The 18609-nt window shown below is 35.7% G+C and overlaps 1 protein-coding gene across 1 annotated transcript in view; it reads right to left on the bottom strand.

Annotated features, from left to right (window-relative positions):
* LOC127513623 (neuropeptide FF receptor 2) overlaps positions 1-17173 on the bottom strand; it is a 29948-nt gene extending 12775 nt beyond the window's left edge. The window contains exons 1-2 of the mRNA XM_051895606.1: positions 17002-17173; positions 8742-9100 (exon numbers count right to left, since the gene is read on the bottom strand). Of these exons, the coding sequence (XP_051751566.1) occupies positions 8742-9096 (355 nt within the window). The 5' untranslated portion in view covers positions 9097-9100; positions 17002-17173. The remainder of the gene's footprint in view (positions 1-8741; positions 9101-17001) is intronic.
* Positions 17174-18609: the final 1436 nt, after the last annotated feature.

Here is an 18609-nt window from a genome sequence, read left to right as displayed (position 1 = left end):
ACAGTACAGCAAAAGCACAGTCACCTCTTATAGTTTCAATCTGGATTTTGGGATAACTAATAATCTTTGGTTGGAAAACCTGAGAAATCTCACTGGATGGTGTTCCATGAAAAGCTTGGAGAAAACACTTTTGGAGAACTGGACTGTGCAAAGAGTCCCCTCTGATTTATTCAAGAGTCGTGGCTGTTGTTGTGCTACTTTGTGCAAGGAAGTGTGGGGGTTTAGAAATAGGCTGGCGTGAAAGACAGTCACCTCGATTGTGTGACCCTTTTCTGTTTTTAACAATGAAAATGCTCAATTCAAGCAAGTGGCTTGAAACATGTTTGCAACTGATTGTTCCAGATTAGTTTAATGGGCTGAATGTAAATGGATTGCCATATATGTAGAGTTAATAGTGTTTGTATCTCCACACATTAGCACCCTTCACACTCTGTCTGCGAGTATCAAAGTTCATCATCAATAAGAGTAACTATAATAGAAATGCACCCTATAGGATCAGGAGCTCTGTGTCTGTCCTTTAGTGCCAAAGTAAACCGCTTAGAGTGTCTTTAAGATGGGTCAGTGCTGACTCTTGATCATCACCCAATCTGTCTTTTTGCGTGAGCTTTCTCAAAGGTTTATATCACAGTTTCAATGTCTGGAATGAAACAAATCGAGAGAGGTGAAAAAGATGACATGACCACAACATTTTATTAAGTTATTGTATTAATATAATAAATCATAATAAATAAAAAATAAATCTAAAAGAATAGTTAATATTTAATTAATTTAGATCACTGAATTATAATATATTGATTTGCAGTTATTAAATGTTATTATTACATCATATGGTTATGCACTGTTATAGATTGCCAGTATACAGTTGCATGAATAGACAGAAAGCAAAATTTATAGTAAAAATAACAAGCAATAAAAAAAACAAGCAATGTTAAACTTTATGTACAGTAGCCTACTTTGCATTATGAACTGAAGATCAAGGAGTACACCTACTGTCACTATCATATGGATTCTGTGTTATGTAAATTTCTTATATACAATGCTGAATAAATTTAAAACATCTGCTTTGTACACAGCATGGACTAGACTGCAGCTTATTTCTACTGTACTCAAGTCAGCCTAAACAATTACGTACAGTACAACTGGAATTTACATGCAATTAAACTCCTTTGTGATGTTGGATTGCCAAATAAATATTTCATATAATCTTTATGTCAATTTGTTATTTGCAAATCATATAAATTACATACTGTGTTTTGGATTCAGAACAATGTTGGTAATGTCCGTAAAACTAGCATTTCACTGGCAATGGTTAGAGCACTGATCTGATGTGTTGCACTGCAGTCACCTTTTTGAGGTCAGCAGGTGCCATTTGCTGAGGACACAAATGGAAAGATTTCAAACCTGGACATATTAAACTTATATTTACAGTGATTAAGCGTGATGCCTTTTGGAATAGTGCCGTTAGGCTGCTGTCAGGGTCTGCTCATTCTGAACTGCACACAATGGTATTGTCACTGAGGTTCTTGGCTCCAGAAATGCCTTGGAGTGTTTGGTGGATTGCATTTACCAACACCCGAGCAGCAGAAAAAATACCAAAGTTGATGCTTGTATCTCCTCTGACCTGTGGTGATGTTTTGATGTGCTGTTGGGATCAGCAGTATATCCTGCTGTAAGGCCCCAATATACTTGGGAATCGAAGAATGAACTGGTGTGACATAATTTTGAACGAAATCATGCCCAGTTGGAGTTTGTTTCGGGAGTTCAGCTCACCAAAGCAATCTTTCCAGAAAAGTTCACTCCAGCTGTACTACTACTGGTCTGTGGCAATTACATAATAGGTAGGTTTAGCTCAGTCCGTCAAGGTCAGATGTGAGTAAAAACACATATTCACAAAAGACCTGCTTATAGTAAAAACTGAAGTGACGTCAGGATGTTCACTAACACTATATCACCACAAAGGTATTTCAAACTTCTTTTTACCCCTAAGTTAAAAACGAAAAAGAACTTTGCTGTGAGTATATCAAGGCCTTAAATACAAAGCTGAGAACACAGAGTCCAATTAAATTTATGGAACCTGTTGTTGGTGTAAGGCACATTGACAAAAAATAAGGAAATCTTCCTGCCATATGTCAACACGTATTCTTACTTAGCCTGGGTTTTGGAGGTGTGAGGTATGGAGTCAATTACATGGAGGTGTTATAGGTGGGGTCGTAAAAGCACCTCTGGTGAGGGTGAAATGTTGGTTGTACATAAAGATTTATGTGTTGTCATTACCAAGGAGTCTTAGAGTTTTCAGATACCCTGGAATAACTAAAAGTGGTTCTTTAGTAGCCCACCTGCTATAGCCTTGTTGGTGGAGACAGAACTGAGGGAGTTCAGTGTTTTAATGAGATTCGCCTCCCTGCCTGTTTGGTAAATAAGCAAAGATCAGCTGTCACCAGGTATCACATAGAAAGTTCCACGGATCGTGTTGCTATGTGACAGCTAAAGGCACCCAGGATAGGAAGCGTGTGCTTGGAACCGTAAGAGAATATTGCTAGTTGGTCAGAGTTCTGGTGACTGATTGTCACTGGGGATTCATACAGCAGCTCCCAAATCAATGACTATTAGTGTTTTGTTGTTAATTTCAGTGTCTGTTTGCAGTATCTTAGGTATTTTAACAATATAAACATGCACATTATCATATTTAAGTACAAGAAACCCATGATGCATCTACATTAGGATACATTTGAAAATGGCATTTTTTGTTTCAGAACTCTCTCTGTAAACGTTAATCAAAAATGGCATTTTGCAGGAATGTAGGGAGATTGCAGGAAGATTGTACAAAGTAATATTTATTTTTAACAACACAATAAAAGCAAATAGCAGAAACATGCCGGCCATAACCATAGATATCACTGGGTAAAATATGAGTCACATAACTAAACATTGTTTGTCATTGTTTTCGAATACCTCCATTTTCACAGTCCACACTATAACATGAAAACAGCATTTTCAAATTTTTTCACAGAGAGCATCTTCAAAAGCTCAGTTTTCGCAGGACAAAAACACTGTCTCAGTGCGGACGGAAGGCCAAAATTTAGAGAAAAAGATTCTACGCGAATCTACATGGCAACTACAATAGATAGCTAAACAAGACATAGATAAGGACAATTAGGGGATAAAAAGGGGGAAACGGGAAACAAAGCAAAACTACAAGTTAAGAGTCCACGTAACAAAACACAGACAAGCGATATGCCATAGAAGATAGGGACAAAACATGTTCTCTCAGAGCAAGTCTGGAAGACATTCAGCTCTGAATAATTTGTGCTTTGAACTCATAGTTCTTTTCAAGCATTTGAAGCTTTGTGATGTACATTTTTAATTGGTGAATGCATTGCATTTTTGGATATATGCACTTCATATGGGACGTTTCTCTTTGGCACATAAAGTTTAAGTTTTGAAATCGGCACATTTATCTGCTGGCTTTGTTGTCTGTTCTCATGGCTATCATTCTTACACTGATAATGCTGTGACAATTAACAACTTTCTGTTTTCCACTATCTGACAACCAGGCATCCTCACTGAATCACTTCATACTTGGCAGGCACAATAACAGCCATCATTTTAAGCTGTATTTAGCAAGAATTGCACTGTTGTTCATTTCAGCCAAGAACCACCCTTTCCAAGACTTTGACATTTCAATTGAACCATCTTATCCACACAAAACGCCAAGAACATTGGCGTCACACTGAACACTAACCTGTCATTTACACCCCTCTTTTTAATAACCACAGTCAGGACATACAGAATAATACTTGGGTGAGCTAAAAAAAAGTAGTAGCATTTCTTTCCTAGCAGGTCGTGTTCCAGATCGCATGCTTTGCCATCTGCTGATCGCAACAGTGTCATATGTGATGCTAATGCACTTTTCTCAGTCGCTCTGTAAAAAGAGCATCTGTTAATATATAAATGTAATAATAAATGTAACTGTCATGTATCTCCTCTTCTGCCATATGCAGGAGAAATGCTTTGAGTAAACACTGATATTCAGTGCAGTCATATAATTGTTGAATGAGGTCTGACAGAATGCTGACAGAATGAATGTACAGTATCTGCTAAAAATTACATTCAACAGTGTTATTAAATTATTAGTGTTAAAGATGAGTTTTAAAGAAGCGTTAGACTCTGCTCAACAGTGCATATGAACTTAACCCTTAATCGTCCCTTAATTGGACTAACGTTTTAGTCAGATAGACCCCAAACATTTACAGAGTGATTGCATAAGGAAATATACATTTTTTATATGATAAACTATATATCATTTTTTTTATTTACTTCGCAACTATACATTTATGCTGTGTTTTTGTGGATATTTTGTAGTTTTTTACCTATTTACTGCACAATTACTTAACCACGCCATTAATTGGCTTATGAAAAATTGATTTTTAATGAAAAAATCACTTTAATGATGAACTTAATTCAATCTAAATTGTATTTGGACATTGCTCTATGTGTTAGGGATAGAATACTCCCATCAACAGGTTTGTGGAAAAACTTTAGGAATTATAGTTAAAGAAAGAAAGTGCAATGACCACATATATCCAATAGAGGTCAATAGAGACTCATTTCATTTTCACTTCATTTTTCTTGATGCTTCATCTTCTCATAACTTTGATATATATTTTTTGAACATGCTTGTTCCATGTTGCCTTTGTGCTCTAGTATTAGTCCTTCATTTATGTATGGAAATTTTTCAGATTTATGCCAGTTTTGATGATTGTATTTGATTTTAATTTCTATAAAAATGTTCTCTGTTGCAGTCACACGCATGTGTTTGTGTGTTTGTTTGTGTGTGTGTGTATGAGAAACAAAGTTCGTTCCACTTTGTGTTTATGGTCTAGGACCAGACCTTTATTTAAATGAAGAAATATTCAGATTTATGCCAGTTTTGTTGATTTTATTTGCTAATTTCTACAAAAATGCCCTCTGTTGCAGTCACACACGTGTTTGTGTGTTTGTTTGTGTGTGTGTGTATGAGATACAAAGTTCGTTCCACTTTGTGTTTATGGTCTAGGACCAGACCTTTATTTAAATGTAGAAATATTCAGATTTATGCCAGTTTTGTTGATTTTATTTGCCAATTTCTACAAAAATGCCCTTTGTTGCAGTCACACACATGTGTTTGTGTGTTTGTTTGTTTGTTTGTGTGTGTGTGTGTGTGTGTGTGTGAGATACAAAGTTCGTTCCACTTTGTGTTTATGGTCTAGGACCAGACCTTTATTTAAATGTAGAAATATTCAGATTTATGCCAGTTTTGTTGATTTTATTTGCCAATTTCTACAAAAATGCCCTTTGTTGCAGTCACACACATGTGTGTGTGTTTGTTTGTTTGTGTGTGTGTGTATGAGATACAAAGTTCGTTCCACTTTGTGTTTATGGTCTAGGACCAGACCTTTATTTAAATATAGAAATATTCAGATTTATGCCAGTTTTGTTGATTTTATTTGCCAATTTCTACAAAAATGCCCTCTGTTGCAGTCACACACATGTGTGTGTGTGTGTGTTTGTTTGTGTGTGTATGAGATACAACGTTCGTTCCACTTTGTGATTATGGTCTAGGACCAGACCTTTATTTAAATGTAGAAATATTGAGATTTATGCCAGTTTTGTTGATTTTATTTGCCAATTTCTACAAAAATGCCCTCTGTTGCAGTCACACACGTGTGTGTGTGTGTGTGTGCGTGTGTGTGTGTGTGTGTGTGTGTGTGTGTGTGTATGAGATAGAAAGTTCGTTCCACTTTGTGTTTATGGTCTAGGACCAGATCTTTATTTAAATGTAGAAATTTTCAGATTTATACTGGATTTATTTATTTTTTTGACAGATGAAATGAAAAAATTTTTTTTTTTTTTTTTTACATTTTCCCATTCATTTTCAATGTGGGGTCTGACCCCAAAGACCTTTAACGGTGTTTTTTTTTTTTTTTTTTTTACGCACCTTTAGAACAACCAAATCTAGTCCAGATTTTTTGTGCATGTTTAGATAGATTATTTAGGAAAAGTCACAGAGTCTCATGCCCCTGAGATGAAGACAACCCTTGTCTTCTATCTCTATGTGCAATATACTTTGCAGCATGAACACATTGATAATTTTCAGAACTTTACAAGTTGTTTTAGTTCTGTCATCTAGAGTTCTTTCTATTGTACAAAAAAACATCAAAGGCTCAGAATCCCTTCGATGTTCCCATTGTTTTAAAAGTAACAAAATTTCAAACTGCTTTGTAAAATCTTTCCTGCTACTGTCTTTGCAGTATTGCAGTATAATTTCTTCAGTTCATTTCTGCATTCAGATGCCTTTCACAATAGATGGTTCTTCCCGTTTACTGATTGGAAGCTTGTTAAGCTCCAGGGGAACACATCTCAGTGGGGAGGATTAGCAAGAAGAGCTGTGATTCATAACAACTCCATGAGGTCCATAGTGATTGTGATTGTAGATTCTCTGATGAATGAGCACACTCGGTAGGCTTCAAAGTATGTAATGATTGCATGGTAACCAGATGAAAGAAATGAGGATGCAGCCAATGAAAAATGTCATTCCTCTCTGAAGAATCCACTGAGCAAAAGGTACTTATTTTAGAAAAAAATCATTGCTCAGCTTAGCAGCCTTTATTGTGATGTAGAAGAACAGACCAATTTCAGGGTGTTCAGGAAGAGCTAGTTCAGTCAGATTCACTTGATTGCCTACAAATTGCCTAAACATTCTTCTATGATTAGTTCTAGGCCTATAATGCCTGTGCATTCATCCTCTTGAAATACTGATAAATTAAATGTGCATCAAATACCTGTATAAGCACCACACAGACACACACACACACACAAAATGTATTAAACAAGACAAGACTATTATATCACACCCATATAAACAATTTCTCAAATGTGGCTGTTTTAGACTGCCTGGTGTTATCATGTTTGTCCCCCGTTCAATGGAAAGTTGACACTTTTTATGTCACCACTGAACATATAAACAGATATTTTGATGCTAGAAACTATACAAGTGGGTGTTTGGCTTAATTTCACCCCTGAGTTAGTTTAGAATCATGCACTGTACAGAAAGGCCTTTTGTAAATAGTTAATTTACAATAGTGTAAATAGTAAATAGTGACTTAAGTGGCTTCAGGAAAACGTTTTAATTGGCTGTTCCTTTGCAAAGCATCATGGGAATGTGCTGTTTTGGTTTTACCCTCTTGTAGAAGTGTAGTGCTGTTGTGAAGTGTATGATGTTTTGTTCTGTGTGTATCTTGGAATAAGGTCTTGTATATTGTAGTGCTTTGCAAACTAGATAAATTAAAATCAATTAAATGTAATTTTCCTTTTTGTATTATACACATACAAGTATTAAAAATTAACCTACATTTTAAAACTGACCTGAGATCAGTTAAACCATTAGACACTAGTTCATGGGTTCACCAGATCAACCTCATCTACACTGTTGATCACAACATTTTTTCTTTTGTCAAATGAACTTCAAAAATGAATGTGGTTCAGATAACATAATATTTTGAGTTTCTATTGATTAAACCAATTGCATTTGTTGTATTAATTCAATTTTTTTATTTCAATGAACTCAAAATTTTAAGGCAACCAGGTAACTTAGCTTTTTAAGTTAAACCAACAATTCTTTTTTTACAGTTTAGCAGCAGTTTCTAAACCAAGGTTCGAAACAATGTAACAAAGCCTTGTTTGCTTAAATCATGTGACTTGGTTAAAATGAAACAAGCTCCAAACCACTGATTCGAAATAAGATAAAATGGTTAGTTCCTGTCCTTGATTCTGATTGGTCAATAGCTGTGTTTTATTCACGATAAAACATGGCTATGACCGCTTCACCTAACGGTTCTGTGTATCACTACACAACACCCTTAGCAAGCACTCTTAGCAATGTAAACTGTATGTTCTTAATTTATATTGTACATTGAAGCTTACTGTATTATGTAGAAGAGTATTGTGAGAAGGAGATCGAGTGAGCGAATTTATTACCTGCATTCAGATTTAGCATTTTCCTTCCGGTAAGTTCTATGTTCATGATAAAAAATCTGTTTAAATGTCCACTGCAATAGCTTGTCCTTTTAACAGTTAAGGGGTTTGCCCATCACTGACAGCGCTAGTCAAAGCATTTGTCAGTTGCGTCTTGTTCTGTGTTCATAACAATTCAGTCTTTTCAATGTAAAAGTCTTCGCTACTGACTGACACATTCATAAAGACAGTCTGTACCGCCAACTAATGGCGTAATAATGTAACTTCTGTTGCTGTTCACGGTCAGGGACTATTTTTTCCGGTGGAAGGAAGGCTTTTAGTGATTTTACTTCATGAAAGTTGCATTGATACATATTTTTTGACTTTAATACTTGTATTGTGTAGTAACCGTTTTATAAAAGCAATAAAGTACTCGAGGATAGTGCTGTATCGTGAATAAGTCACGGCTGAAGGGGTTGCCTAACAACGCCCTTCAGCCGTGACTTATTCACGATACAGCACAGCCTCTCATACCTTATTGCTTTCATATAATTAATTTGAGGTAAGAGGTATTTATGCCTAGATGGTGAACTGTGCAAAATAATATTTACTGTAACTATACATTACAATTATATAACAACAATGATATTTTTTTTGTATGTTTACCCTTTTAATGCAAGTAATATAGTTCAATTTTGTTTGAAAAAACACAGAAAACATTTGATCACAATAGCAAAAAGGGGCCTTACCCGTGATGATGTTGTCCACCAATGTTGTAGGCATGCAAAAGATGCCAACCAACAGGTCACTGATGGCCAGGTTGAGAATGAAGAGATTGGTGACCGTACGCATGTTCTTGCTCCTTAGCACGATAAAGCACACCACTCCATTTCCCACCATGCACACAATAAAGATGAGGAGGTAGGATACAATGAAGATAGCAGACACCAAGGGCTCGTGCAGATAGAAGTCCACATAGGTGATGTTTGGATAATGGTATGGACGAGAGGAGGTACGGTTCACTGAGACGTTGTGGCCATTCTCCACAGGGGAGAAAAATGGAGATGATATAGTGGAGTTGGGGTCCAATAGTTTCATCGCCATCTTTCTGAGGAGAGAGAGAAAGAAAAATTAAAGAACTATTCAGACCAATACTGTATGTGAAACAAAAGGTGATTACTCTGAAAAAGATATATCATCCCTGCTATACTTTTAAAATGTTCAAGTAACTATTAGCATATAATACTGGGACCCTCATATTTTTCACATCATATCGAGAAGAATATTTCCACCACTTCAATATGTTATATTCCCACAAGGCATAATCAAATGTCATTATTTTAACGAGACAAAAGGTGTGCACAAATCCACTCTAATGTTTTATGCACATTGCCGTGCATTAACATGCAGTGTGCTTTAAATATTATAAATTCTATTCCATTCTCTAACCAACTGGTTGTCTGTAGTTGTCTGTGCTTTGTATTGCTAAAATGAGGAGGTTATGAATAATTCAAATTGTAGTCACATCTTGTAAGAAAAAATCCATTATGTGTGATGTCACAGAGTAGTCTGTGCTTGGTTACAATCTTGAATCTATCTGGCAAGCAAGCTCCTTTCCTCTGCATAAAAGCTTAAGGCGAGGTCACGTATGCTGGATAAACAACTGTGACATATAAGATATGACGTATAAAATGCATGAAGAAGATAAGACGCATGGATTACCGACCCTCTTTTATGCAGTCCTCCTAATTTATAGTGTAAAAGCAGTTCAATGGCTCCATTGGTCTTTTATTCTTTACAAACTAGAGTAATTGATGAAAATACTTCCAATGTGAATGTGCTCTTGTTGAGAGATGTGTATGCAGTAAAAAGACATGGGAGAAATGAGGCATAAAAGCTCAAGTTTAAGTAAGGTTAGCATATGACATTACAGATGTTCTTTTTTTAATTATATAGTTATTATGTCAGAAATGAAATGTTGCATTGAATCATGTCAGACAGAGACCTCTAATCATATTTAACAGCAATCTGATGTAGTGTTTCTAAATGGCAGATGGCATGTATAATTCAAGGTTTGATCCACATGAATTTACTGCCATTTTCACATTCACCTTGACTATTCTTTGAGGTGAGAGAACAATGGCTTCTTTATAAAAGACACATACAGCCATATTTGTGGCACAAACCAGCAACTTCAGCAAGGATGAATGAGAAAATTAATTTGAAAGCAGCTTGTATCAGCTAGTTCAGAAAACGAAAGAGAATATGACAGTCTACAAACACTTAAAGCTAAAAATAATTGCTTTTTAATTAAAAATAAAAAAAAAACATATAGAGTGGGAGGAATTTTCAGACAGGCTGCATTCTCATATGAATTACTGTAAGTTGTTCTATAGCTGATTTTTTAATCAAGTTGACTCAAATTGTAGACAATGCTACAAAATTATTTATTTTTTGTATTTTTTTTTTTTAAATGCTCATAAAAATTAGTTAGTCAATAAGCTGCAATAGCCTTGAAGTCTGTCCTTTATAACTTTTGATCAACATTTCATATGTACATATAAATTACCATGCATCAGTTATTTATATTCTGCTTTGACAGAACTTCATCTGCATTGAAAGCCATTTTCACTTTCAGATCACCGCTGTCTTGTCATAAAATTGATGTGATCTATATTGCTGTGAACTCTGAAGGACATGACCTTCCCAAGCATCATATCTCAGCTGATAGTGAGCAGATAAGTTGTAAATTATAACTGGTTTGACACTCTGGATTGTCCACCCCCATTTGTCTTGTTTTTTGAATCAGAGAATGGCTTTTGTGTTGAATGACTGAACAGCAAATGCAAAAAAGGAAAGGGTTAAAAAATAGAAATGCCATGTGAAAGTGTTGTACTAATATTGGCCTGTCATTGCCTTGCACTCATGCTCTGCAAACAAAGCAATGCACTTACATTGATAATACATGGAAATCTTAAATATCAAAACTCATAGCTTTGTATTTTGCAGTTAAAAAGAAAACGTTTGTCTTCAGTTTTCTTTTTTCGTATATGGTGTTAAACTAATTTTACTGTAAAACTACATAAAAAGCACATTAGAAGTCCCTGTGTGACCCTGACACAACATATGATTATATTTTATTTCAATAGTTCTGTTTCTTCTTATTTTTGTTATCAGTAATATTATTGTGTTACATTTGCTGTTATTTATTTAATGATTATTGCATTATTTCAAATTAGGGTGATGCAAAAATGAGTAAACCCCACAACAAAAACTACTACATCTAGTACTTTGTATGGCCTCCATGATTTTTAATGACAGCACCAAGTCTTCTAGGCATGGAATGAACAAGTTGGTGACATTTTGCAACATCTATCTTTTTCCATTCTTCAAGAATGACCTCTTTTAGAGACTGGATGCTGGATGGAGAGTAATGCTCAGCTTGTCTCTTCAGAATTCCCCATAGGTGTTCGATTGGGTTCAGGTCAAGAGCCACTGAATCACTTTCACCCTGTTCTTCTTCAGAAATCCAACAGTGGCCTTAGATGTGTGTTTAGGATCATTGTCATGTTGGAAAAGTGCACGACGACCAAGGGCACGGAGTGATGGTTGCATCTTCTCTTTCAGTATAGAGCAGTACATCTGTGAATTCATGATGCCACCAATGAAATGCAGCACTCATGCAGCCCCACATAAGGACACTGCCACCAGTGTCAGTTTGGCTTTCTACTTCTTTAGATAACTGCAGTGAACTTGCATGCCGATTTTCTTCAACCCTTCTTATCAGAAGACGCTCTTGTCGAGGTGTTAACTTTCGTGGACGACCTGGACATCTCTGTGAGATGGTTGCAGTTCCATCTTTTTTTAATTTTTGTACCACTTTTGCTACAGTATTCTGACTGATAAGTAAAGCTTTGCTGATCTTCTTGTAGCCTTCACCTTTCTGGTATAAAGAAACAATTTTTTTTGTCTTGTGACATTTCTCTTCCACATGGTGCCATTGCTGACAGCATGAAACGGGAAGGGGTTTTAACACTCTTTTATAGTCAACTGTCTGCTGGACACCTGTGTAATGAATAATTAGACTCACATGTGGTTGAATTCTTGTTAAATTGGACATTTGTAGTCTAAAATTTAGCTTTGCTCCAGAGACTTTCAGTGGGGTGTACTCATTTTTGCATCACCCTAATTTGAGTAAAACTGAAAATTTTGTTCTCTAAGTTATATTATTAACCTAACTTTCATGTTATAAGTTAAACAGATGTTATATAAAACTTAGCCTTGTCAACATTTTGGAAATTGTTTTTGTGTTCATTGAGATATTGTTTAAAATATTACTTTTCAAAGGGGGTGTACTCATTTACACTGAGCACTGTATGTCCCTTATATTATTATAAAACATACAGGCACCAACATGCTATCCCGTAATACCTGAAACATTGTCACCATACTTTATACAGTGAATTTCTGACAACCACAGCTGCCATTTTTAATGTAAATTTAACAAGATATTTTCTCTCTATATTGAAAAGGGCATATAAATCATTAGCACAGAATGTAGCTGAAACAGAAAGCAGTGAGGTGCTAATGAAATTTAATGGCAGCAGTTTTAGTCATAATCATAGAATATCTAAATGCAGTATTTGAATAAAGCAGCATTACCCACACCAGCCTGCTTTGGGTTTTATTATCTGGATTAGTATTTAATTCTCTTTACACAACTTTTCCTTCCACAAGGTTTAGTTACAGTGAAAGTTTTGTTTTTGAAAAACAAAGCCAGGAACACGAACCATGATTTGCATTGATATATTACAAAATCTATTTAATCCTGCTCTCTCAGGATTATGAATCAATACTGAAGGTGTATATGTGTGCTGCAGTGGAGTCCCTCAAGCTTTCGGCTTCCAGTCAGGAGTTCACATCCACTTAATAACTCATCCATTAAGCATGAAGACTCGCACTGCAGAGATAGACAAGAGACGAGATCTGACAAGATAATTATTCTTTCGTCAATTTGCAAAACAGCTGCACACAGCTATAGCTTGGTATTTTGAGCATTAGTACCTAAAAATCTCTGCGCTGAGTTTAAGGCCGATGTCAATGGAGACAGCCTAGCATCTATGATGAATTGTAGATAAGAAGGCTGTTGGTGCCAATGTAGAAGTAATTCTTCTGCTGAGCAGTGCTGAGATAAAGTGCTTAAAAAAAGAGATAAACGGTGCTTCATTTTTTAGTTGTATACATCTGTCCCTGCTGACTTTGTCAATGCTTGCTAGCACTACAAACAAACAAAAAAGGGTTAGTTCACCCAAAAATGTAAATTCTGTCATTAATTACTCACCCTCATGTCGTTCCACACCCGTAAGACCTTTGTTCATCTTCGGAATGCTAATTAGGTTATTTTTGATAAAAACCGATGGCTCAGTGAGGTCTGCATTGCCAGCAAAATAATTAACACTTTCAGATGCCCAAAAAGCTACTAAAGACATATTAACAGTTCATGTGACTACAGTGGTTCAACCTTAATGTTATGAAGCGACAGGAGTACTTTTTGTGTGCCAAAAAACAAAATAAGGACTTTATTCAACAATATCTATGGGTGATTTCAAAACACTGCTTCATGAAGCTTCGAAGCTTTACGAATCTTTTGTTTCGAATCAGTGGTTCAGAGCGTATATCAAACTGCCAAAGTCACATCCCCAGGTGTTAACCATTGAAATTTCGAAACACTTATGGAGTAACGAAGCCTTGTTTACTGAAATCACGTGACTTTCACGCTCCGAACCACTGATTCAAAACAAAAGATTCGTAAAGCTTCGAAGCTTCATGAAGCAGTGTTTTGAGATCACCCATTACTAGATATTGTTGATAGTCATTTTTTTTTTTTTTTTGGCACACAAAAAGTATTCTCGTCACTTCATAACATTAAGGTTGAACCACTGTAGTCACATGAACTGTTTAAAATATGTCTTTATAGCTTTCTGGGCATCTGAAAGTGTTAATTATCTGGCAATGCATGCCTCACTGAGCCATCGGATTTTATCAAAAATGTCTTAATTTGTGTTCCGAAGATTAACGAAGGTCTTACGGTGTGGAACAACATGAGGGTGAGTAATTAATGACAGAATTTTCATTTTTGGTTGAACTAACCCTTTAGCCATCTGGTGGCTGTAGTTGAAATATCATATTATTTAAATTTTAAAAGTGTTTGTTTTCCAGTAGATGGCAGCAATCTTCCACAACTAAACTATGGCACATAGTCCATGTTATCTCCAAAAATTAAAGTTCGAAATGCGGATCTTTTTTTAAAGTGAATTTTGCATAAAAAGTTGTTCTTTTATAAAAGTCTATTTAAAAAAACAAAAATCCCCACAAATGTAGAGTAAAAACATTAATAAAATTAGTTATATTACATTTGTTTAAAAAAAAAAAATTAAGTTATGTTACAAAATCATATTTTACTGTCAAACATCCTGACTGTGCACTCTAAACTAACAGCACATAAGATGAGCTGAGCTTTATACTGTCACTTGTTTATTTCTTATGCTACCGCAACACCATAAAAAACATGGGAATAGGAAATGCTAAGCTGTTATTATCCTACTACCTTTTTTAATAACCAGTTATCAGTTGAATCTCTGAAAAATTTATCACCTTGTGTGAAAAGCTTTCAAAGAATAAATACATTTTTGTATTTATGTGTGTGTGCGTGTGTGTGTATGTGTGTGTGTGTGTGTACATTCACCTTTAACTTCAGACCAAAATATACTTTCATCTTTGTATAGGTTAAATATGTGATGGGCGGTTACTTTCAATAAGCCACCTTCTATTTTATTATATCTCCCACTTTAAATCTGCAACTATATGAGAGAAAAAATGTTCAGAGACTGAACATAATCCAGTCTGCCACATCTTGTGGGAAGGGCAACAGTTAGTTATAGCTAAACAAATTATTTGTATATTTGTGGTGCTATACTTTGCGTGTCTTTGCTAAAGGCAGATCAAATGGTCTTGTGGACTCGGCTGAACTGTGTTGTTTAATAATGACGTAGCCATCTGTACATGCTGTGCCTCCTCTGGAGTGTGAACTATGAAAATCCAACTAGCTTTCTCAGAGCCCCCCATCCAAAACAGCAGCAATTTCACCCCAACTGCCCATGCACTGTTAAATCAAATGATTGAACCCCTACTCATCTTTGTTATATAACTCTACAGTAACAGTAAAAACACACAGAATTTCACAATTTATCTTACAGAAAGGTTTGTCATTGTCTGTATAATCAGGTAACCAAATCAATTCCCCTCTCTCACAACTGAGCATCTATTACATAATATGAAGACTGTTGCATTTTTAAGGGTTTCATTTTTTTCTTGATTTTCCAAACATTTCCTCTCCAATCAGAATAACCCTATTTTCTGCCATGTTATAAATAGGATAAGGGTTGACATGCTTATTTCATACATTCAATGGCATGACAAACAAATAGGTATTGATTACTGTTTAATACAACATATTATCAACATGCTATCAGAATTTTTGTTGTGACTCATGTGGAAATTAAAGGCAGTCACAATGCTAGAAAACGGTTGTCAATCTTTTTCATAACCCTGTGAAAATAACTGTATTTAGCATTCCAAACAGCACTGACAAGCAAGCCTTCGAACAAGTATCATTCAGCAGCACAATAGGATGATGTCACTTTTTTGAATGAGAAGGAACTTTTATAAGTCCTACAGATGCCACTCATTGACTAAAGTTAAAGGGATAGTTCACAAGAGAAGATATTTTGAAGAATGTGGGTAACCAAACAGCTGATGGGCCCCTTTGACTTCCATATAGCATTTTTTTCCATACTATGGAAGTCAATGGGGCCCATCAACTGTTTGGTTACCCATATTTTTCAAAATATCTTCTCTTGTGTTCAGCAGAAGAAAGAAATTCATACAGGATTGGAACAACTTGGTGAGTAAATGATGACAGAATTTTCATTTTTAGGTGAACTATCCCTTTAAATGAAGACGTTGGGAATCTTTTTCCAGTTTTAACATTGTAAACAACCTTGAAACAAGATACTGCCTCCACAGTACAAATGTTATGAAATAATGATTTCATAAAGATTAAATAGCTAGCCTATAGTGAAAATCACACATTCAGATCAATGATCCAGAATTATAGACTGCAGTTTACCACACCCTAAAAGTTGGGCACATGGTAGGTTAGACGAAGGCAAATTTAGCAAATGATGCACTCAAAAGAGCTGACTAAAAGTGCATATATTGCCTTTATAATCATTTGATTGACTGACTGACTGACTGACTGACTGATTGATTGATTGATTGATTGATTTGATCTGTATTTATGCATACATAAATAGCCTACATACTACTGTATTTATGTACCCCTATGTGTACCTCTCTGACTTGACACATCACACTGAGATGTGCTGTCCTCTGCTGGCATGAGGATCAATGACCACATGCCGAATGTTAAGGCGAACGCGATGGTGTTACAGTTCAGATTAAGGTACGAACTTAAAATCTAAATAAATGTGGGTTGGGTTTACCTGACTAATTTGATCAGGAGCGCACTTCAAAGAGATGAAACTGACGTACCCTAACTAGACGCATGGCAAGATGAAGCGCCAGGAGCAGCTACTGCAAGTATGGAAATTACATTAACGATTACAGCAATAAATGATAATCTTATCTAATCTAAATGATTCTGATAATCTAAATGATTCATTTTTTTAATAGTGCTAAGTGTTTAGCAAAGCTAAATGAGAAAAGCATAGCCTATTAAAAAGAAAAATATAAAACTTGATAGCCTAGGCTATTATCGGTATTTAAAATAGCTAATTCAGTCAATATGATTTTATATTAAAATCCACATAGCCTAAAGTAAAACTAATAAATGCAAATTAATGTGAAACAGAGCCAATTCCAAACATGTCACGTGATCTTCAAAAACAACATTTTCCTAGCCGCAAACAATATATAAAAATGTCTCACCTTTTGTGAGATAAACGCTTCCACTCTTGATTCAGAAGAAACTCTCTGCTTTCTTTGAGGGGAAATTAACTCAAAGCGAGGAAAGATCCAAAAACAAATCAAAAGATTTTGTTTCTGAGTAAAGTTGTGCTGTTTACTCGCTGCGCTGGTTAGTAAACTGCTGCTACTGCACGCGCTGCGCTCATACTATTAAAACCTGATGGAGAGATTCCCGCCCTGCTGCTGCTGCTGCTGAGAGGAAGAGAGGAGGAGAAACAAACTACACACGGGCTGCGATCTCCCTGAAGAGAATAAAGATGCCACATTAGCCTTTTTAGCTACTCTAAATAGAAAAATTAGGCATACATGTATTCTATTCTTTACAGTTCTCGTGCAACCCATGTTAATGGAAGCTGCTTTGATTTCAGTTATCACCATGGCAATTTTAATAGATATCCAAAGCTTTCTTCATGAAAAGACCAACAGATTCCAACCAATTATTCCCATATCTTCATTAGATTATGAAGTGTTTTAGCACCATCTCAAAAATCGAGTTTCATGATGATATAGTTGTCATATCAATATAGATATTCAATTGATGTTTTCTGACATACCAGAGTCAAAGAGCTAACTATGTGGGATAAGGTTACACAAATTTTCTGCATGATTCACTGTTATTTTTGCCATAAGGTGCCTTTAGGTGTTTTGAGGAAGTTCAAGCACATTGATAAGAACTAGTCTAAATAATTTAAATAAACCAATGCTCTTACTACATTTGCATTTGTCTCTGTTGATAAGGTCACCTGTTCTACTCCTTACTATCCCACTCAGCAGACGAAAATTTAGACCTGGTGTATGTCAGATTATATTTATTTATCCTATAAGCCCATGCAAAGCTTTAAATTCTAATTTCAACATCTTGCCTCCAAGCAAGCAATCTTTTCCCAGATTTCTCAATACTTTCACAGAGAGAGGTTGAAAATTAAGAGTGTAAAGTACAAACTCAATTAATTAAGTATCTTTTATATTATGAATACTGTAGCATCATGTACCAGGAACAGCTGGAGTCTGTTATTCTCTGAGAGTGATATGTTTGATGCAGGAGCTAGTCTGTGGCCATGGGAAGGCTAAGCCCTGCCCAGCCTTACACATGCTCTGCCTACATTTGCAACTATTGTGACAAATCACTTTTTGGCACAGCTACGGTGGTTAAGAACAGAAGATTTAACAACCTGAGCAGTTACATCTACAAAATCAACTTGAGCACAGCCTGGATCAATATCAAGAAAGCTTGTAACTAAGTGGCACCTATATGCCTCTATAACTATCTTCATCAGGAATTCATTGGGCCTCCAGAGGGCAAAACTAGAGACCAACTTTTAAAAAAACTGCAAAGATGACCCTATGCTCAAACATCGTTCAAGACAATGCTATCTTCACCTCTTATGTACCCTTCTGCTGGCCAAATGAGGAAATCTTAGCTCTTTAACATTCCAGCGCCAACCATAGAAATATAAACATCTATGAACACAGTTAATATTTCACACAGCAACTTGAGGCAACATGTGTGGATGAAGAGGCATATACACTGTAAATAAAATAAATTGTAAAAAAAAATGGTCAGTGACT

The sequence above is a fragment of the Ctenopharyngodon idella genome, chromosome 5 (assembly GCF_019924925.1).
Source record: "Ctenopharyngodon idella isolate HZGC_01 chromosome 5, HZGC01, whole genome shotgun sequence".
Taxonomy (NCBI): domain Eukaryota; kingdom Metazoa; phylum Chordata; class Actinopteri; order Cypriniformes; family Xenocyprididae; genus Ctenopharyngodon; species Ctenopharyngodon idella.
This window is presented reverse-complemented; position numbering and strand designations above follow the sequence as displayed.